The sequence below is a fragment of the Giraffa tippelskirchi genome, chromosome 7 (genome assembly GCF_054371585.1).
Source record: "Giraffa tippelskirchi isolate mGirTip1 chromosome 7, T2T-mGirTip1v1.2.pri, whole genome shotgun sequence".
Classification (NCBI taxonomy): domain Eukaryota; kingdom Metazoa; phylum Chordata; class Mammalia; order Artiodactyla; family Giraffidae; genus Giraffa; species Giraffa tippelskirchi.
The window spans coordinates 148,250,175-148,267,733 of record NC_137281.1 but is presented as its reverse complement, the minus strand read 5'-3'; the positions used below and the strand labels follow the sequence as shown (position 1 = coordinate 148,267,733).

At 51.6% G+C, this 17,559-nt stretch overlaps 1 protein-coding gene across 2 annotated transcripts; it reads left to right on the top strand.

Moving 5' to 3' along the window:
• The first annotated feature begins 6,371 nt into the window (after nt 1-6,371).
• Nucleotides 6,372-17,092, top strand: ZDHHC22 (zDHHC palmitoyltransferase 22). 2 transcript variants are annotated; one of them, XM_081510504.1, is made up of 3 exons: nt 6,372-6,491; nt 8,902-9,441; nt 14,402-17,092. In XM_081510504.1, the coding sequence occupies exons 2-3, from the start codon at nt 8,916-8,918 to the stop codon at nt 14,665-14,667; spliced, it is 792 nt and encodes a 263-aa protein (XP_081366630.1). In that variant the 5' UTR covers nt 6,372-6,491; nt 8,902-8,915; the 3' UTR covers nt 14,668-17,092. The 2 variants fall into 2 exon arrangements, with proteins under 2 accessions (XP_081366630.1, XP_081366631.1); XM_081510505.1 differs by having other exon boundaries at nt 6,372-7,055.
• Nucleotides 17,093-17,559: the final 467 nt, after the last annotated feature.

The window sequence follows — 17,559 nt, the reverse complement described above, 5'->3', positions numbered from 1 at the left end:
GTGTGGCCATGTGAGTCTTACCAGGTGGCACTAGTGGTAAAGAACACGCCTGCCTATGTAGGGGACGTAAGAGATGCAGGTTCGATCCCTTGTACAGGAAGATCCCATGAAGGAGGGCATGGCAGCCCACTCCAGTATTCTTGCCTGTAGAATTCCATGGACAGATGAGCTTGGCAGGCCACAGTCCATAGGGTCACAAAGAGTCAGACATGACTGAAGTGACTTAGCAAGTACTCATGCAGGCATGCGTGTGGCCATGTGACTAAGTTCTGGGCAATAAGAGGTAGTAAATGGATGTGTTGCATGCAACTTTCAGGGAACACCCTTAAAGAGAAGTGCATATCCTTTCTCCTTTTCTCCTTCTTGCTGGTTGGAATATGAATATGATGGCTGGGGCAGGAACAACCATTCTGGACCATGAGGCAACATATTTGGGATGATGGAGCAACAAAGTAGAAAGGGTCTGAGCAGATATCACAGAGCCTCCTCAGCAGCCCTGGATTGTCTCCTTTAAACTTCACTAAAGTGTGAATAAATTTCCATCTTAGCTTAAACCAGTATTTTCTTGGGATTTCTGTCACATGTCATAAAACCTACTCTTTTCTTAAAAGATATTTAATGCATACATAACTTTATTTTATTTTTGGCTGCCCTGGGTCTTTGTTGCTGTGCCCAGGCTTTCTCTATTTGTGGTGAGTGGTGGCTACTCTTCATTGAGATGCTTGGGCTTCTTATTGTCGTGGCTTCTCTTGCTGCAGAGCACAGGCTCTAGGCACACAGGCTCCAGTATCTGTGGTGCATGGGTTAAGTTGCCCTTCCACATATGGGATCTTCCTGGACCAGGGATCAAACCCATGTCGCCTGCATTGGCAGGCAAATTTCTTAACCACTGGACCACCAGGGAAGTCCAGAAACTAATCTTAATTAATTACAATAGTGTGTGTGTGCTTAGTTGCTCAGCTGTGTCTAAATCTTTGTGACCTGATGAACGGTAGCCAGCCAGACTCCTCTGTCCATGGAGATTCTATCTATTCAATATTTCTCTGCCAGCCACTATTCTAAGTGCTTACAGATGTTATCTTATCTAATCTGTGTAACAATCCTATGCGTGTGTGCGTGTTCAGTCACTTCAGTCATGTCTGACTCTTTTTGACCCTATGGACTGTAGCCCGTTGGGCTCCTTGTTGCCATTTCCTTCTCCAGGGGATCTTCCTGACCCAGGGATCGAACCCTTGTCTCTTGCATCTCCTGCACTGGCAGGTGGATTCTAGCGACACTGGCGCCACCTGGGAAGCCCATGTCTCTTCGTGTTAATTCTAATCCCCACCCTACCGCCATTCCCTGTCTCCCGCCAAAAGCTCATTCTCTCTACATCCTGTTTCACTGAGAAAAGATTCTGGCTGGCTAATTCATGCTATGATGTAAAAGATTGACATCAGCATGGTAAGTTCCTTTTCCATAAGAAAACCTGGCTGTTTAATCTTATGTCAGTGTGAGGGTTTAGGTGTAAGAAACACAGAAGGAACACTGGGTGAGGCCTAGCCACTGGAATCAAGTAACCTGAATTTTATCTCTGTAGCAAGTAAGCTTTGCAATCCTGGCAAATCTCATAACCACACTGAGCCTCCACTTCCCTCTCTACAAAATTAAGTAGATTCAGACTTTCATTGGGCATGGGTGCTGTAAAGGTTAAATGAAATAACCCAATGTGAAGGCTCTGGCCCCTTATCAGCTGGGTCCTCAATAAGTGTCAGTAAATATCAATCTTTACTTAGTGGAATTCTGTTTATCTGTTGTTCCCTCTAGCCTATTTTTAAAGCTCAGATTTTGAGATATAATTTACATACAGTAATGTCTACCCTCTTGAAGGGTACAGTTCTACAGTTTTGACAAACATACAGTTACGTAACTACCACCACCATCAAAGTATAGATTTTCACACTTGAATTGTTCCCTCAGGCACCTTTGTCCCCAAGACTGTTTCTTATTCATTCTAATATTTACTGAGTACCCACTGTGTGCCAGGCTCCATGCTAGGTCTAAGCTACAGAAACAAAACACAGTTAAGTCCTTGCCCTTCAAAGTTTAGAGTTTATCAGAAGGAAGGAGACAATAAACAAGCAAATAAACATACACACAAATAGGATCATCATTGAAGCAAGCATCGAAGTGTTATGCAACAAGCAGGATTTTTTTGTTAGTAGCCAGGGGGACTATTTCAGTCGAAAGGGTAGGTGCTATCTTTGTCGTTCAAAATTCACAACAAATGCTGCAGGTTAGTTAAAAATCCCCATTTAATGGGCAGGGTATCTGAGGATCAAAGTAGCTAAATTCTGTGTGACCGGAACCTCCTTGAGGTTACAGAGCAACTGAATAGGAAAACAGGGCTTCAAGTCCAAGTCAACAGACACCAAAATCTCACACTCAAACTCGTGGTTTTTTTCATCACATCGCACTGGGCCCTGGGCCATCGCTGCTAGAGCAGAGGAGAGATGGAGGCGGGGGGCGGGGAGGTGCAGTTCAGGATGTGAGGTCCGGGCTGCTTGCTGCTCTGCACCTGTAACCACATATCCGAGAGTCCTATGAACAGCCAAGGGCACTGCAGTGACCTCAGCCTCCTGGTCTGCCCTCCCTCGTCCTCTAATTGAGATGTCAACCTTCTGCCTCTTTCCCTCCCTCTTGGATACCTGGCATTGCAGGGCTCTCCATAGAGACAGCTGATCTCACCCTGCACCTCCATTACGAAGACATAAACTGAGGTTGCGTCAAGCAGGTGAGGGTCCACTCTCTCCGCCCTCCCTTCCTCTTCTTCCCTCCTTGTCTTCCTTCTCCTTCCCTCTGCTTTCTACCTCCTTTTTCTTTCCCCTCCCTACACCTCCCTCTTTCTCTCTCCCTCTGCCTCCTTCAGGCTTTGAGATGAAAGGGCCAATTAATCTTGCTGCCACCACCCCTGTCCGCTAAGCTGTGTACTGGTCCGCAGGCTTAGACGTTCCTACCAGGACTGCCTGAGAGGTCCCTGGAAACCACGGCTAATTGGTAAAAGATCACATTTGTTTTCCTGCAGCCTGAACATTTCAAAGGAGACTCTGCCAAGCCCAGTGAACACCTCCACTCTGATGCATCCATCACCCAGGAGACCACTGAGGTTACCTGTCACCCAGAGGGTGACGTTCAGACCTACTGCTCCTACCTTGACATGTGGCCTTGGGTGATTGAGCATCACTGGCTTAACCACATTCACACTCTCCAGCAGCACAAATGGCAGAGCATCTGATTAACATGCTGCAGCCTTTATTTATGTAATTTTACACAAATATCTTACTTAAAGAGAGACTATGCAGGTCTTTTACTCTGGGGAAGTATGCCATGTACCTTCATCCTTTCTGTATGTTCTAGAAAAGTTAACCGTCAATGTGATGTTTACATGTTAAGTCACATTTTAAATCGAACACAGGCCAGACTTAACAAATTAACATGCTGCAAATCTCTGAACCTCAGTTTCCTCGTAAGAAAAATGGGTTTACTAATGTTTCCCCAGCTACCTTACAGGGCTGTTGAGAGACTTGCGGAATGAAATTTTAATTTTGTGGATGCACTTCATAACCTGTAAAGTACTTGACTGCATTAGAGTAATATCATTAAAAGGAAGATGTAGTTGGCCAACCAAATTACCACCTCCAAGTAGAAATTCTGTGATAACCCAATTTTCATGTTTTGGCTGGCTAAGACAAAGACTGCACTTGTATCTGTTTGGAATCCAGGCAGGCAAGAATGACGTCTCGCTAAACCTTCTGAGACTTGGGGAGCACTTTGTGGTTGCCTCTGGCTATGACTTGCTCTTGGCAGTAAAGAGCATCCAGTCTGAGGAGGTCTATTAAGATCTTAATTTCAGGGCACCAGTTAGCCTTGAGACCCCAGCCTGTCTTCACCATGATCAATCTGAAATAAGAGCACAAGAATGAATGAGCAGCCTCCTCAGGTACAGCCCTTGCATCTTGGAATATTCTCTGTCCCAACACTTGAGTTGTAGGGCCAGACAGACGTTTGTATGGTTCCTCATCCAAGGGAGAAGCCGCTTACTGTGCAGTTTTTCTCTTTGTACACAACATTTCGAGGCAAATGGAATAATTGCCCCTGGGGAGGGAGTTCATTTTATTCAGATAACATCACCAAATAGCAAGATTTGTGGCACATATTTCTGAGAAAACGCTCAGCAGCAGTCAGATGCCTGTCTGTGTTCCTGCTCCCTTGGGATCGCCTGCAGGTAGAGTCATAGCTTAACCATGAGAATATATGATAAGGGAGATGCAGAGTGTGGTTTATAAATTATTTTCTGATGCTGTTTATGGAGGATGACACTATAGTTGGGGTGGGTGGTGGCGGGATGCAAGATCAATGGGAAACGTGTTCTCATCAGACACTCCAAAGACCTTGGAACATAGCTACTTCTCTCAAAGACCAGAATCAATTCATCACTGATACACTCGTACTCAGCGTCCCTTCTGGACAAACCATCATGTTAGGAGATATGGAGGAGACCCCCAAATACTTCCCACATAGACCAGGAGCTCTCATTTTAGTTGGAAAGAGAAGATGTTCTTATGAATAAAGATAAGAGCCCAGAAGAGAGACAAGCAGGAGGAGAAAAAAGCTAACACTGTCCAGTCTCCTGCCAGGACGAGGCACTTATTTTATCCCATTTGACCATCACCACCACAAGGTAACATCTTCATCTCATTTTATGGATGAGAATACTAAGAGCAGAGAGGTTAGATGACTCTGCTCCAGGGGCCACAGTAGCGGTCAGTGGCAATAAAGTGTCCATTCTTAGTCTGCTTAATTCTGATGGGGCCAGAACTGAAGTTTTCAAATTGCTTTCCCTATTGATTTTGTCAGAGGTAATCGCCAGTTTTAGAAAAACAAAATAACACTTGGCTGTCCTTCCTCTTCCTCAGTCCACTGAGTGGGGGAGGGGAGTGCTGAGGAACTACTGGCTCTAGGTTTGAAGCGTTAATGTCCTTTTTAGTTGATAAACCATATTTCTAAATAAATAATTGCTCTTGTCTGTTTGTGTTTCCAAGGCCAGATCTCCATCTCCTTCCTGGCTGAATGCTCCCTTCCCCCACCAACATCTTCCCACGTTCCTTAGCTTCTCCTTTCTCTCTCTCCTTCCCTCCTCTACACACACACACACACACACACACAGTCAGACACACACCTTCCCACCACACACCCATATGCAAAATAAAATTAGAAATACTGCCTGACTCTCAAGGTATTTAGGGAATGGATATCTTCAATCAATACAGCCAAGTCCTCCATTCCCTCCCTCCCAAGCCAGGGTGAAAGGCAAGCAGAGCTTCTGAAAAGGGTCCAGACAGCCGTGATCTTGACACAAAGAGGCTCTAAAGGAAAAAAAAAGACCATTTGTGCTTTCCTGTGCCTGCCCTCTGGCCATCAGTTCTCACAGGGCTACCAGATTCTCAGAGGCCAACACCTGGCAAGCTGTTCTTTTGCTTGTATGTAAGATCTTCGCAGAACACGAAAAGGTTTCCTGGTTGTCTTTTTCATTTTGATGCCTACCGTTAAAATACAGAGAAAACAGTATCCGATGCTTCAAAAATATAAGCTGAGCTGATAAGCATATTGTCCTCATTTTAAGGGCTTATTCTTGTTTTAATCAACCAGTTGAGGAAGCAATAAATAATTACTCATTTATGATGTTTGCCTTCACCCAGAGGAGTGTAACAGGGCAGTTAGGTGATCTCTGACAGCCCAAGAAGCTGAGGTTCTAAAGCCCTCTCTGCTCCCTCCAACCTCCATTTGACACACACTGGCCAACTGTCCCCACCCTCTTGGTGCCTCTCGGTACCTACCTCAGACTAGTGGGGTCAGAAAAAATAAAGGAAATAGGAAGAGCAAGATGGGGCCAAGACTCCAGGCAAAAGCTCTTGGTTCAAGCAGTTCAAGCTCTGTGTCTGGATAAATGGCTCAGTTATACTCCTTTCTCCCAAGTCAGAGCTCCCCCTCGGTCTCAGGGTGATGCTGGGCTGTGTAGAGGTTGAGAGCAGCTGCATTAGTTCAAAGCCAGGCTCTGCCACTTACCCGCCGTATGTCCTTGGGCATACAAACTTAGCTCCTCCGTGCCTCAGTCTCCTCGTCCATACAATGGACATCATGGAGCTTCTGCTGAGGATGAACAAAGCTGCCTCATGCTAAAGGCTTAGCACAGTGCCTGGTTCCCAGTAAGGGCCCAACAAATAGAGTCAATAATTACAAACTAATGCTCAAATAGTGCTCACCCTGGCCAGGCACAGTTTAAGCGCTTTACATAGACTGTTGTCATATAAGCTCACTTCTCTTTTTTACAGATGGGGAAACCGGAATCTGAAGATCACCCAGCTGTGAATGGTGGACATTCAGACCCGGGGCAGACAGGCTTCAGGGTCGGGGCTCTCAACCCATCAGCACAAGGACGCTGATCTTCAAAGGTGGTCGCCTTCGGGGGGGGGGGGGGGAAGCTGAACTCCTAATCACCTCAGATTTCCTCAGTCTGAGAACAACGGGAGAGGACGGAAGGGTCTCAGCCACAGTGGGGAGGGAAGGAGCAGATGACGGTGAGAGAGCATCCACATCAGGGCTGAACCCAGAGCTCACAGCTGGACTGGTGACTGAAGTCAGGCGGGAGCCCCAGCCCGCTCCAGAGGAACGAGGTGGGGGAAGGTTGGGGCTGGGGGTGGGGGTTAGTCCACGAAGCTGAGCGGGGTGGCCAGAGCGCCGCCCCCAGGAGGGAAGGGAGGGGTGGCGGGGCTCTGGGAAGGGCGGGGGGGGGTGCCCAGCTGCAGTCCCCGCCGCCTCCTGGCCCCCACTCGCCGGCGTCCAAGTGGGAGGACGGCAGCTGCCCGCTCCCTCTTCCCGACACCCCCGCTACCTGCCCGGTCCCCCAGCGAAGCGTGAGGAGGCTGAGAGCCCGTGGGGCCGAGCCCGCAACTTTGCAGCCTCGGGGAGGGCGAGAGCCGGCTTCCGGGGCTCCTCTTGTCGGCGACCAGAGCTCGGTGAGTTCCTCTCCCTACCCGCTCTGCGGCGGCGCTGGGGGCGGCTTCCCGGGCGCCCCGAAGGCGGTGGCCGCCCAGCCCGCGGCCGCCCGCGCTGTCTGTCTCGCCGGGGCCCCGGCTGTGCAGCCCTTCTCGGCGAGCGAGGCCGGCGCCGGTGCTGAACGGACAGCTCCCCGCGAGCCGGGGCCGCCAGGGCGGTCCCCGCGGTCCCTTCTCCCGCTCGCGGCTAGGGATGCGGCCGCCAGCCGTGCGCCCCTCGCTGCCCCCAGCCCGTCCTTCTTCCCGGCGCCGCGGCGCATCTGGAAGCTGCTCCTGCGGCCCCCCTGGCGACCGGCGTGGGGAAGACACTTGATTGTCGCCGGAGCCCGGGTTGCCGGCTCTCTGGTGGTGGGCAGCGCCGCCGCCGCCGCAGCCCCCCAGGAGCGTCTGGCGGAGGGGCGGTGAGGGGCCCCCAGCGACCACCCCCAGTGGTCTCAGCCCTGCGCCGAGACCCCCGCCGCTGACAGAGGCCCGCGGTCCCTACAGCGGCCGCCAGTCTCCTGGGGGCTCCGGCACCTGCAAAGGGGACTCCAAGGTGACCAGTCACCAGATTGGCACGGGACAGCCTGGACCGAGACCTCGTGGCATTCGCCCATCCTGGGTGCAACAACCCTTCCCAGAACTTTTCTCGAGTCTCAGGCTCGCCTACTCCCGAGCCTCTGGAAAAGTTCTCGCGGGCGCCCAGAATCCTATTTTTCAGTGGCTTCCGAAGCTGGGCAGGAACCGGGACTGTGAGGGGCCAGGTGGAATAAATGTGTTGGTGGGGGCTGCAGTCCGCGGTGGGAGGGGAGGGTCGGTCCGCTGAAAGGCTGGCCAAGCAGCCACTCCTGTGCCCGGGGAGAGCTTGTTGGCATCGAAAGGGTTTCGGCGGCGCCATCGGGGTTGTTTGGGTTTCTCCCGCCAGGCGGGCGGGAGGCAGGCGCAAAGTGGGAGGTGGTGGGAGGGGGCAGGGGAGGGGGCGCAGGGGGATTTTAATTTCATCGTCTCTTTGCCAAGAAATAGCTAGGGCAGTCAGCAGTCGGAGAGATGGACCGAGTAAAACCAGCTGACCCTGGTATTCCGGTGTGCCCCCCCCATCGTAAATGTGTGTGTGAATGTATTGATTGTTGTCATTGATTTTTCTAAGAAGCCAGGTGGCAGCGGCTGCTATGTGTACACTCAGACACACACATACACAAACACAGATACACAGGCGCACACACAGATTACACACACAGAATCACACACAATGAACACCCCACCCCCCATCCCATGCAAACATCAGGGGACCCACAGGCACACATACCCCCAAAGCTCTTTGGGTTATGGGTAAGGTTGCTGAGTACTGCCCAAGATGGGGGGTGGGGCAGAGAAAGGGGAGGTGAAACAGGACTGGCAGTAGGTCATTTCCATTTGCCCCCACCCCAGATCTTCTGCTTTCTCCTCCTAGGGGTCAGAGGGAGAAATCCCAAACCCTGGCACATTTCCACTGCCATAGAGGAGCAGAGCCCTAGCTCCCCTCCCCCACTCCACCTCCTACAGACAGAGAACAAGCCCTTGACCTAGCCTTCCTTTTGCCTGAACCCCGGGGGGCTCCAGGGTGCTGAGCTTGCTCAAAAATGGAGGAGGCAGACACCAGGAGGTAGGGCTTGGCCCCCAGAGGCCATGGTGATCTAAGGGTGTCACACATGCTCAGTCACAGTTAGGGAGAAGAGGAGGGGTGATTTGAGGGACGTGGATTTTCATGGAGCAGAACAGAGAACTGGGGAGCACCCTAGGGTGCCCTCGGGACACCGCGGTAAGTCTCCCTCTCACTCTGGACCCTTAGGAATGTGATTGAGGATGCTGGCCCTGAGGCTGCTCAACGTGGTGGCCCCCGCCTACTTCCTGTGCATTGCCCTGGTGACCTTGGTGCTGCAGCTCTTCCTGTTTCTGCCCCGCATGCGTGAGGACCCCACGGCCGCCCGCCTCTTCTCGCCCGCCCTGCTCCATGGGGCTCTCTTCCTGTTCCTCTCCACCAACGCCCTGGGCAACTACGTCCTGGTTATCCAGAACTCCCCGGACGACCTGGATGCCTGCCAGGGGGCCGAGGCCAGGAGGGCCCTGTGCCCCCCGCCCAGCACCCACTTCTGCCGTGTGTGCGCCAGAGTCACCCTGAAGCACGACCACCACTGTTTCTTCACCGGCAACTGCATCGGGAGCAGGAACATGCGAAACTTCATCCTGTTCTGCCTCTACACCTCACTGGCCTGCCTCTACTCCATGGTGGCCGGCGTGGCCTACATCTCCGCAGTCCTTTCCATCTCGTTCGCCCACCCCCTGGCATTCCTCACGCTCCTTCCCACCTCCATCAGCCAGTTCTTCTCTGGTGAGTGGGCCTTGGCAGGCAGGTTGGGCCCTACACGGAGACCTTCCATCTCAACCCTACGTTTGCCAGGTTTAGCAAATAATATATAGGATGCCCAGTTACACCGTAATTTCAGATAAAACAATGCTTAAATTTTCAGTACAAGTATTTCCTGAATATTGCAGGGGACATATTCATACTAGTTTTGTTTTGGTTTGTTATCTATTTGAAATTCAAACTAACTGGGCATCTATTTCACCTGGGAACCTCCCTCTCCACCCTCATCCTCATTCATTATCTCACTTGGTGCCACTATCCATGTGCTCATAGAACTGTGGCCATCCAGGCAATATACCTGCTCTGTGGCAGGCAGGGCTGAGCCCTGGCAGTCCCTCCATGCGGCCTGTGAGGTAGCCCCATGCTATGACCTTCCTCTGCCTGGACCCCAGTCCGGCTCACACATTCCTCCAAGGACTTTTCCTCTAAGGATCTTGCCAACCAATCACAGGAAGGTTGACCAGGGTGCTGGGCCAGTCCTGCCCTTCTACCCATTATATTTGACCCCACCATGTTGTTCTCCAGTCTACAGATGGCTCAGAGAAAAGAGCACCCTGGTTGAAGTTGTAGCCACATTTAATGACTCCATCTTCACACCAGCATCATGGGACTGGTGGGGGATCTTACCCTCCAGGAGGCTCTTGCAGGAGCCAGGTGTGTGTGGGCCCTCACACTGGGGTCAGCTAGGCACCCTGGTGAGGGCTGTACTTTATAAAGTGTACCCCAAGGAGACTGGGGTATCAAGGCCCAAAGGGACCCAATTCCTGGTGGCAGTTCTTACCACCTTACCTGGCCTTGAAATCTGCCCTAACCTCATTTCCTTCACTTCACCCACCCTGGCCCTGACTGTCTTGGTTCTTACAATCAGTAGCATATATATATGGACAGGTAGCCATGTGTGTATGACATTGTTATTTCCATTTCTCATGAAGAAACAGGCTCAGATGGGATTAAATGACTGTCCAGCATCTTTTTATTTCTGAATGACAGCCTCTGGCCTGCCTCCCAGGTCTTTATAGACAACACACAACAGCTCAGGACAAATAGCTTGTGTCCTCCCCCACTGACCTTTCAGGGACAAAGAAAGACAGAATACAGCTACTTCCACTGAGAATCCCAAATTGTTGTGGTATGTCTGGGCTGGATGCTCATATAAAATTCTGTTCTCTACTCTGGGGAAGGATCATTTTGGTCTTTCATTGGGGCTGTAGCCCAGTCCTTCGGAGACAGAGAACTTGGTGCCAGTTGGCAGTGGGAACACAGAGGCCCAGGGAGGACCCAGTGATGAGGGCTGTCTTGAGGGCTGGTGGTTGAGCTGGGCCCAGAACTCAGAGCTCTCAGGGCCTTCTGCACCCAGGCGGGCGCCAGCATGGGAGGCTGCCGGGGACTGAAATAACCAGGCTGGGGGAGGGTAGGTGGGCGAGTTAGAGGGTGGAGTGTGAGCACAGGCAGGTGGAGGAAGGAAAGCCAGAGAGCCTGATAACACTTTCTTTTCCAAGTAGTTTTATTCACATAAAAATGGATGTTTCCTAAGAGAGGATCTTGAAATGGTTTGATCTGAGATAAGCCTGGGCTTGAGGCCTGTCCATATGTGCTAGGTTTGGGAGACAGGAAAGTAAGGAAGGGGGACCTCTTGCTTTAATCTGATGGGGGAAACAGAGCCAGTGAGTCCCTTTCTTGGGGCCCAGATCCTGGTTCCAGCAGAAAAATAAATCCCACTATCTTTTACCTTCTCGGCCAGAACCCCTAGTAAAGGAGGCCTTGATTTCTAATCTCCAGTTGTCTCATCTCACCTTCCTCTTTTGCCAGGCTTTCATCTTTCCCCTTGGAGAAGGGAATGGCAACCCACTCCAGTACTCTTGCCTGGAGAATCCCATGGACAGAGAAGCCTGGAGAGCTACAGTCCGCGGGGTTGCAAAGAAGTCAGATACAACTAAGCGACTAACACACACACACACACACACACACACACACACACACGCATCTTTCCCTTTGCCAGCCTTTCTCTTCCCTGCCCTGACACACACCTCCCCTATTCAGCTTCTCTCTTCCTGTCCCTTCTCTCTCTCGTCTTAACCCAAATGGTTGAGTACCACCCCCCCACCACCACCACTTCTCATCTGCTCAGGAGGGCAGGTGGACAGGAGGGTGTAAAAAGGAAAAAAGTTGCCCAGGCTGAACTGTCCTCAACTGTGGGGCTACCCCTAAAGTGGATCTGCCACCAGAGCATGGGATGGCTGTGAATGTGGGCCCTGGGGGCTAAAACTGGGATGAGTCTTCAGATGGCTACTGCCCACATGCCCTCAGTTGGTGCCAGAGAAGAAGGACTGGCCAGTGAGCTTTTTAGAGCTTGTTTTTTTTGGCTTTATGGGACCACTGCAGGTTGTGTCACCTCTCTGAGCCTCATTCTTCTCATCTGAGAAATGGAGGTGATGCTATCTGACCTGTGTTCGTGGCATTTGGAAAACTACACCAGTGTGGTAGGTGCCAAAAAAATCCAGTGGACAAATAAAAAGGTTAATGTTTGTTGGGCAACCTGTATGTGCTACTCACCATGCAGATCTCATTTCAGCCAATCCTCAGGACAAGTCCGTGAGATAAGTATTATTATATAATTTTTAAAGGCTCAGAAACCAAAGGCTTAACAAGGATAAGTTGCTTTGAAACACACAGTTAGTACCAAACCCAAAATTTGGACTCTGGGCTGCTAGCATCCAGAGCCCATATTCTTCTCACCATACTGCTTTCCTGGGGCTGCCCCTCTGAAGTTGCTTCTTGATGATTGAGCCACTTTGGGAGGGAGGGAGCTTCTTATCCCTGGATTGATATTAAAGATCTGGGTGATGATCTGTCAAAGGTGCTTGGTGGGAAACTGGGCTGGAGAGACTGGATGGTGTGACTGTTTCAACCCATTAGGAAAACTCTGTGATTTTCTAAAAGGAGCAGAACTATTATTAAGTAGTTCAGAGGAGCTGAGGCAGGCAGGCTAGGCATCTTCAAACACTTTGAGAGAAAACAGGTCCCCAGAATAGCCTTTTATAGCTGCTGCAAGGGGCCAGGGAAAGGCCACAAGGTCTTTTCTGTATGCCTTGATTTGTGCCAGAAAAAAGCCTGTGGAAAACAGCTTCCGTCAGCCCGGGCTTGTTCCTGAGGCTGAGTTGCAAGGCAGGCTTGTGCTTGACAGCTCTGATGTTTGCACATCCCAGCTTGTGGGCCCTTTTTGCCTGTCAGCATTCCTGCACCCCAGAGGGCACCATGGTCTCAGGATCCTTCATCCTACACGTGGCTGCCTGAGCTAACCTGACAAGGAAGAAGTGGGTCAGAGGCATGGCACAGCCCAAGGTGAGCCCTGTCCCACTGCTGCCCCCTGCCCCCAGTGCCAGCTGGACTGAGTTTTCCATCCCTCGGGCAGCAGGACTTATATGTCCCCAAGTTTGCCAAGAGAAACTTGCTATCAAAGCTCCTAGGGCTGAGGGAAAGACAGGGATGCTAATGAGCAAACCTGAGTCATATCCACGTCCTCCTGGTTGCTGAGTCCAGCATTGCTCAGATTGGAAAAGTTTTAAAAGCCCAGCCCTCAGGAGTCTGGAAATGGAAGCTTGGGGAGATGAGAAGAGGTCCTTGGGGGCCAGGGGAAGCTGGAGAAGGGAGGAGGTGTATGGTTGAGATTTGCAGAGGATGAATATGTTGTAAGGTGGGGTCTCTGGCAGGTACTTGCGTCTCACTGGAGGGAGCAGTAGTGAGCTTGCCCTGCAGGAGAGAGCGGCTGAGCAGGGCTTTTGAATTCTCTGCTAGGCCCACTGCCCTGGTAGCTGGGCAGGTCGGGGCTGCCAAAGTTGTAGATCAGCCAGGTCTCCAAGCCCTGGAAAGGAGAAGGAGAAAGCTTGATGGTCTTAGGAGTTAAACTTGAGCCTGTTTTGGAGGTAGTCTCCTTATCTGTGAAGGATGCTCAGCAGGGAGGGCTGGGCAGAGTGTGAATCAAAATGCTGGCCACTGGGCACACAGTGTCCCTGAATGATGCAACCCTATGGAATTATTGCTATTCTACCCATTTTACATTATGAACAAATTGCAACTCAGAGAGGTTAAGAAACTTGTGCAAGACCAGAGCTGGGAGATTCAAACTTGGCAAGGACCGACCACTCCAGCTCAGAAGGAGAGTAGATGTTTAAGTCATTCAAGGAGAGTGCTGATTTAGAGAGGTTTAGGGGAGGTGCAGCTCAAGGCAGGGGGCTAGACTGATGACCTTGGGGGCCTCTTCCAGCCTTAGCAAGCCCTGATAGGACAGCTCTGATTGAAAGTTCCAGTGGCCATACTGTCCTCTTTTTAACATTGATGATTGAATTATCCTCTGTGCTGCCTTGAAGCTCGTGACTTCTTCTTGATGATGAGGCCCTGTTCTCCATCATGCTGTCACTTTCCCGAGTACTTCCAGCCAGTGCTCACAGCTCCGAAGGCAGCAGGCTCTGCAGCCTATACAGTTGCCCAGGCACCATCTCCCTCTCCAGGGTCCTCAGCTCACCCCTCTCTCCTCCTGAGAAAATCCCCTTCTCCCTGTTTCTAAACCCCAAAGAGAAGGCAGAGAGAGATGGGCAGCACTGATCCTTGGCAAAGGTTATCATCTAGGCACTGCCCATAGGAGTTTTCTTTCCTTCTCCCCCACGTCCCCAGCGCTCCTCTGTCGCCTCAGAAGCCATCAGCACTAAGAAAAAGTTAGGACAACTAGTCCTCTCCCTCTCCACAGCGCTGAGATTGCTACAAAATGTAGTTTCAGTCTCATTCATCTCCCTCTCTCCGGAGCGGAAAGCGCCTGCCTGGATCGCAGTCTCGTACGTGGCCTGAGTGTAAAGCGAGTCTCGTGTTTCCCCGCCCTCTGCAGGAGCTGTCCTCGGTTCTGAAATGTGTTTCCCTCCGCCCTCTGCAGGAGCTGTCCTCGGTTCTGAAATGTTCGTCATCCTCATGCTTTACCTCTGGTTTGCCATCGGCCTGGCCTGCGCTGGCTTCTGCTGCCACCAGCTGCTGTTGATTCTCCGGGGGCAGACCCGCCACCAGGTGCGGAAGGGGGTGGCGGTGAGGGCCCGGCCTTGGCGCAAGAATTTACAGGAGGTCTTCGGGAAGAGGTGGCTGTTGGGCCTGCTGGTCCCCATGTTCAATGTTGGGAGCGAGAGCTGCAAGCAGCGGGACAAGTAGCAGGCGCTCCCATCATTCCTCTGTGTGTGTGTCTGTCTTGACTCCTCGTGAACATGAGACCACAGCACTCTGTCTCCACCCATGACCCACTACAACTTTGGACTGGTAAGGTCCTAGCATCCACCCCTGTTCTGTAACACCAGAGAACAGGGTTGGTTGGTGGATCATGACAAGGCGGAAAGATGGCCACCCAGGCATGGCTAGGCTCCCCTATGAGCCAGTCTGGTGGCTGATAACTGTTCAGAGGCCTCTGCTTTTGTTTCCTTCCCTTGGGTGACTGCTTTCCCCCTCTGCCTGGTTCATACACTCTCTACCGAGTCTCCTGTTCATCACTGCTATCTGCTAGAGCTTTTCCTCTCAACACTAGATTAGGAATGGGGAGCGGATTCTTACTGCTGGTATGATGCTCCCTAAGGGCCTGAAATCTGGCAAAAACGTTTAAAATGACCACGGGTGAGAGACAGCCAAGTCAGCTCTGCCGACTGCTAGTGAGGTTGGGAAAGGAGGGTCGTGTGTCCTCATCTCCTCTGTGGAACTGTGGACAGTGGAAGGAAAAAAGAACTCCATAGCTTGCTTCCCAGCCCCCCAGTTGCAAGGCCTTTTCTCTGGGAGACAGAAGCCAATGGCCTGGGATTTTTCCAGCTGCTATCCCCTGTCAGCCCCACCCCAGCTGGCCCCCCAGCTCAGTCCAGAACCTGGCTGGATGCTTCTTTTCCCTGGCACTCTTCCAGCCTTTGCCATTGGTCTCCAACCTCCAGGTCTTCCACAGATGATGGGAAGACAAGGAGGCAGGGAGAAGGGAAGGGAGATACTGATAAATGAGAGAGGTGTGTGACTGTCCAACCACATAGAAGAGGGCACGTGTGTGTGTTTGTGTGTGGTGGGGGTGAGGAATGTTGTTATGAAAATAGAGACAGAATAGGAGGTGAGAGGGTCATGCAGAGGTTGGGCACTGGAATATTTTAGGACTGAGAATGAGGGTGGCAAATGGGCTTATTTCTGAAGGACATTCTAGCAGCTAAAGCTGCTCAATGTTTGAATGGTTGCCTGGGGAGATAGTGAGTGCCCCACAACTGGAGGTATTCCAGAAGGGACTGGGCAGTCATCTGATAGGTGTGCTGTGGAAGGAATTCCTGCATAGGTTGAGGGAAAGGAAGCTCCTTTCCACCCCACGACTCCAGTGTCCTCTTTCTGAGCACAAAAGGACCCCTTGCCAGGTCCAAAGGCAAGATCTGCTGCAGATGCCTGGGAGTTATTTGCTTTCACAGAGGATGGAGCAGGTAGGGAGGGGTATTAAAATCATGATGCAAACTTTCAGGACCCTACCCAACCACCAGGGAGACAGTCTCTTGAGAGAGAGACAGGACTACTGGGTATTAATGCTAATTGAGGGTGTCAGCATTTGAGAACAGGGACATGGAGTCATTTCAGGAGCAGATCGGGGCAAAGGCAGGGAAAGCAAAGCTGGAAGGTGATGCTCAACTCTGAGGAGGGAGACTGGGAGAGTGCAGGCTCAAGAATGGGGGGAGAAGAATATAGGGGTGCAAATAGGAGACCAACCTTGACTGGCTCTGGATGAAGGCCCTGCTGTGTGTTCTGGGACCCAGATGACCAGACCCCTGGGTTATATGAGGGAGTGGAGACAACACAAATGACCCCTCCTGACTGGATCCCAAGGCCATTCTACCATCCAGCCTGCTGAAGCCCACACTCCACAGCATCCAGCTGGTGGTCACAGCGACCCCAACCATGGTCACACAACACCTCACCACACCTTGAGTTCTTGAGCAGAGCTTGGGAAGGTTCTGCCTTCATGCCTCCGAGAGAACTGATGTGTAATAGTGCCACCTCCTCATACTTCTCCCTCTTATATTCATGCATTCATTCATGCCTCCTACTGTATTTATTGAGCACCAACTGTGTGCCAAGTCTCTACCAGGCACTTGTATACAACACTGAACAAGATGGTGAGATCCCTGCCCCTGGGAGCATCCAGTTGCTGTCCCCATGCGCTGACTCCCACCCCATGAAAAATGGTTACTCTGCCGTATCTCTGGACAGCAGGACAGGGGAAGGATGTGGCAGAGAGGGTGAAAGGGGAGCCCAGGCTTCCAGGATGGAGGGGATATTGAGGGGGATAGCATGCTCACCCTCAGTTCTGACCACACTGAAGCAGTGGGAGTGGAAGAGGAGCAGGGAGACCCCAAAACTCAGGCTTGGAAGCCAGCCCTGCAACGCTCCAACTCCTGGAGGCTCAGCCCTTGCGAAGGAGCAAAAGACAGATGATGCAGGGAGTCATCTCCTGGCTGATTGGCCAGAGGGAGTGGCAATGGGGAGGTTGCCAGGTGTGGGGCTTGAGTAATATTTGTACACATGGCTGAGTATTGTCAGTGAAGAGCATCAATAAAATATGTGGTTTTAAATTGGATTTGATGTGGTTGCATTGGCACTGTCATTGGTAGCAGGTCTGGCCAGGCTGGAATGCACAGACACAGTTATACTAACTGCTAAAATGCTGAAGGTAAGAATTAAAAATGCCTCTGTTCCAGTAGGTAAATAACCATTGTCCATAATCCACCCCTCCTGTCCCAGCTGCTCCTGCTCCTCCCCTGGGGTCCCGGGCTCCCCTCGAAAGTCAGGAATGAAAAGGGCAATGCCTGGCAGCTGCGTGGGACCCCCCAGGACTCTGCTCCCGCCCTTCAGCCAGTGTCCATTGTGAGGGGTCAAGGTTGGGCTGTGTGACTGGTAAAAGCATGGGCATCACCCCTGGTTGGAGACAGGTCTGCATGCTAGGATCTGCGGACCCACAGTCACCACGGATGGAACGGCTAACCCTGCCTCCTCCTCCCTCTCCCAGTCCCCCTCTCTCCCTCCTTCCCATATCAGAGGACA

What these genes read in the sequence shown, in the direction of transcription:
- ZDHHC22 (XM_081510504.1), top strand. Translation starts at nt 8,916, where the DNA reads ATGCTGGCCCTGAGGCTGCTCAACGTGGTGGCCCCCGCCTACTTCCTG. An exon ending in CATCAGCCAGTTCTTCTCTG is followed by an intron (nt 9,442 to 14,401) that starts GTGAGTGGGCCT and finishes CGCCCTCTGCAG; the next exon opens with GAGCTGTCCTCGGTTCTGAA.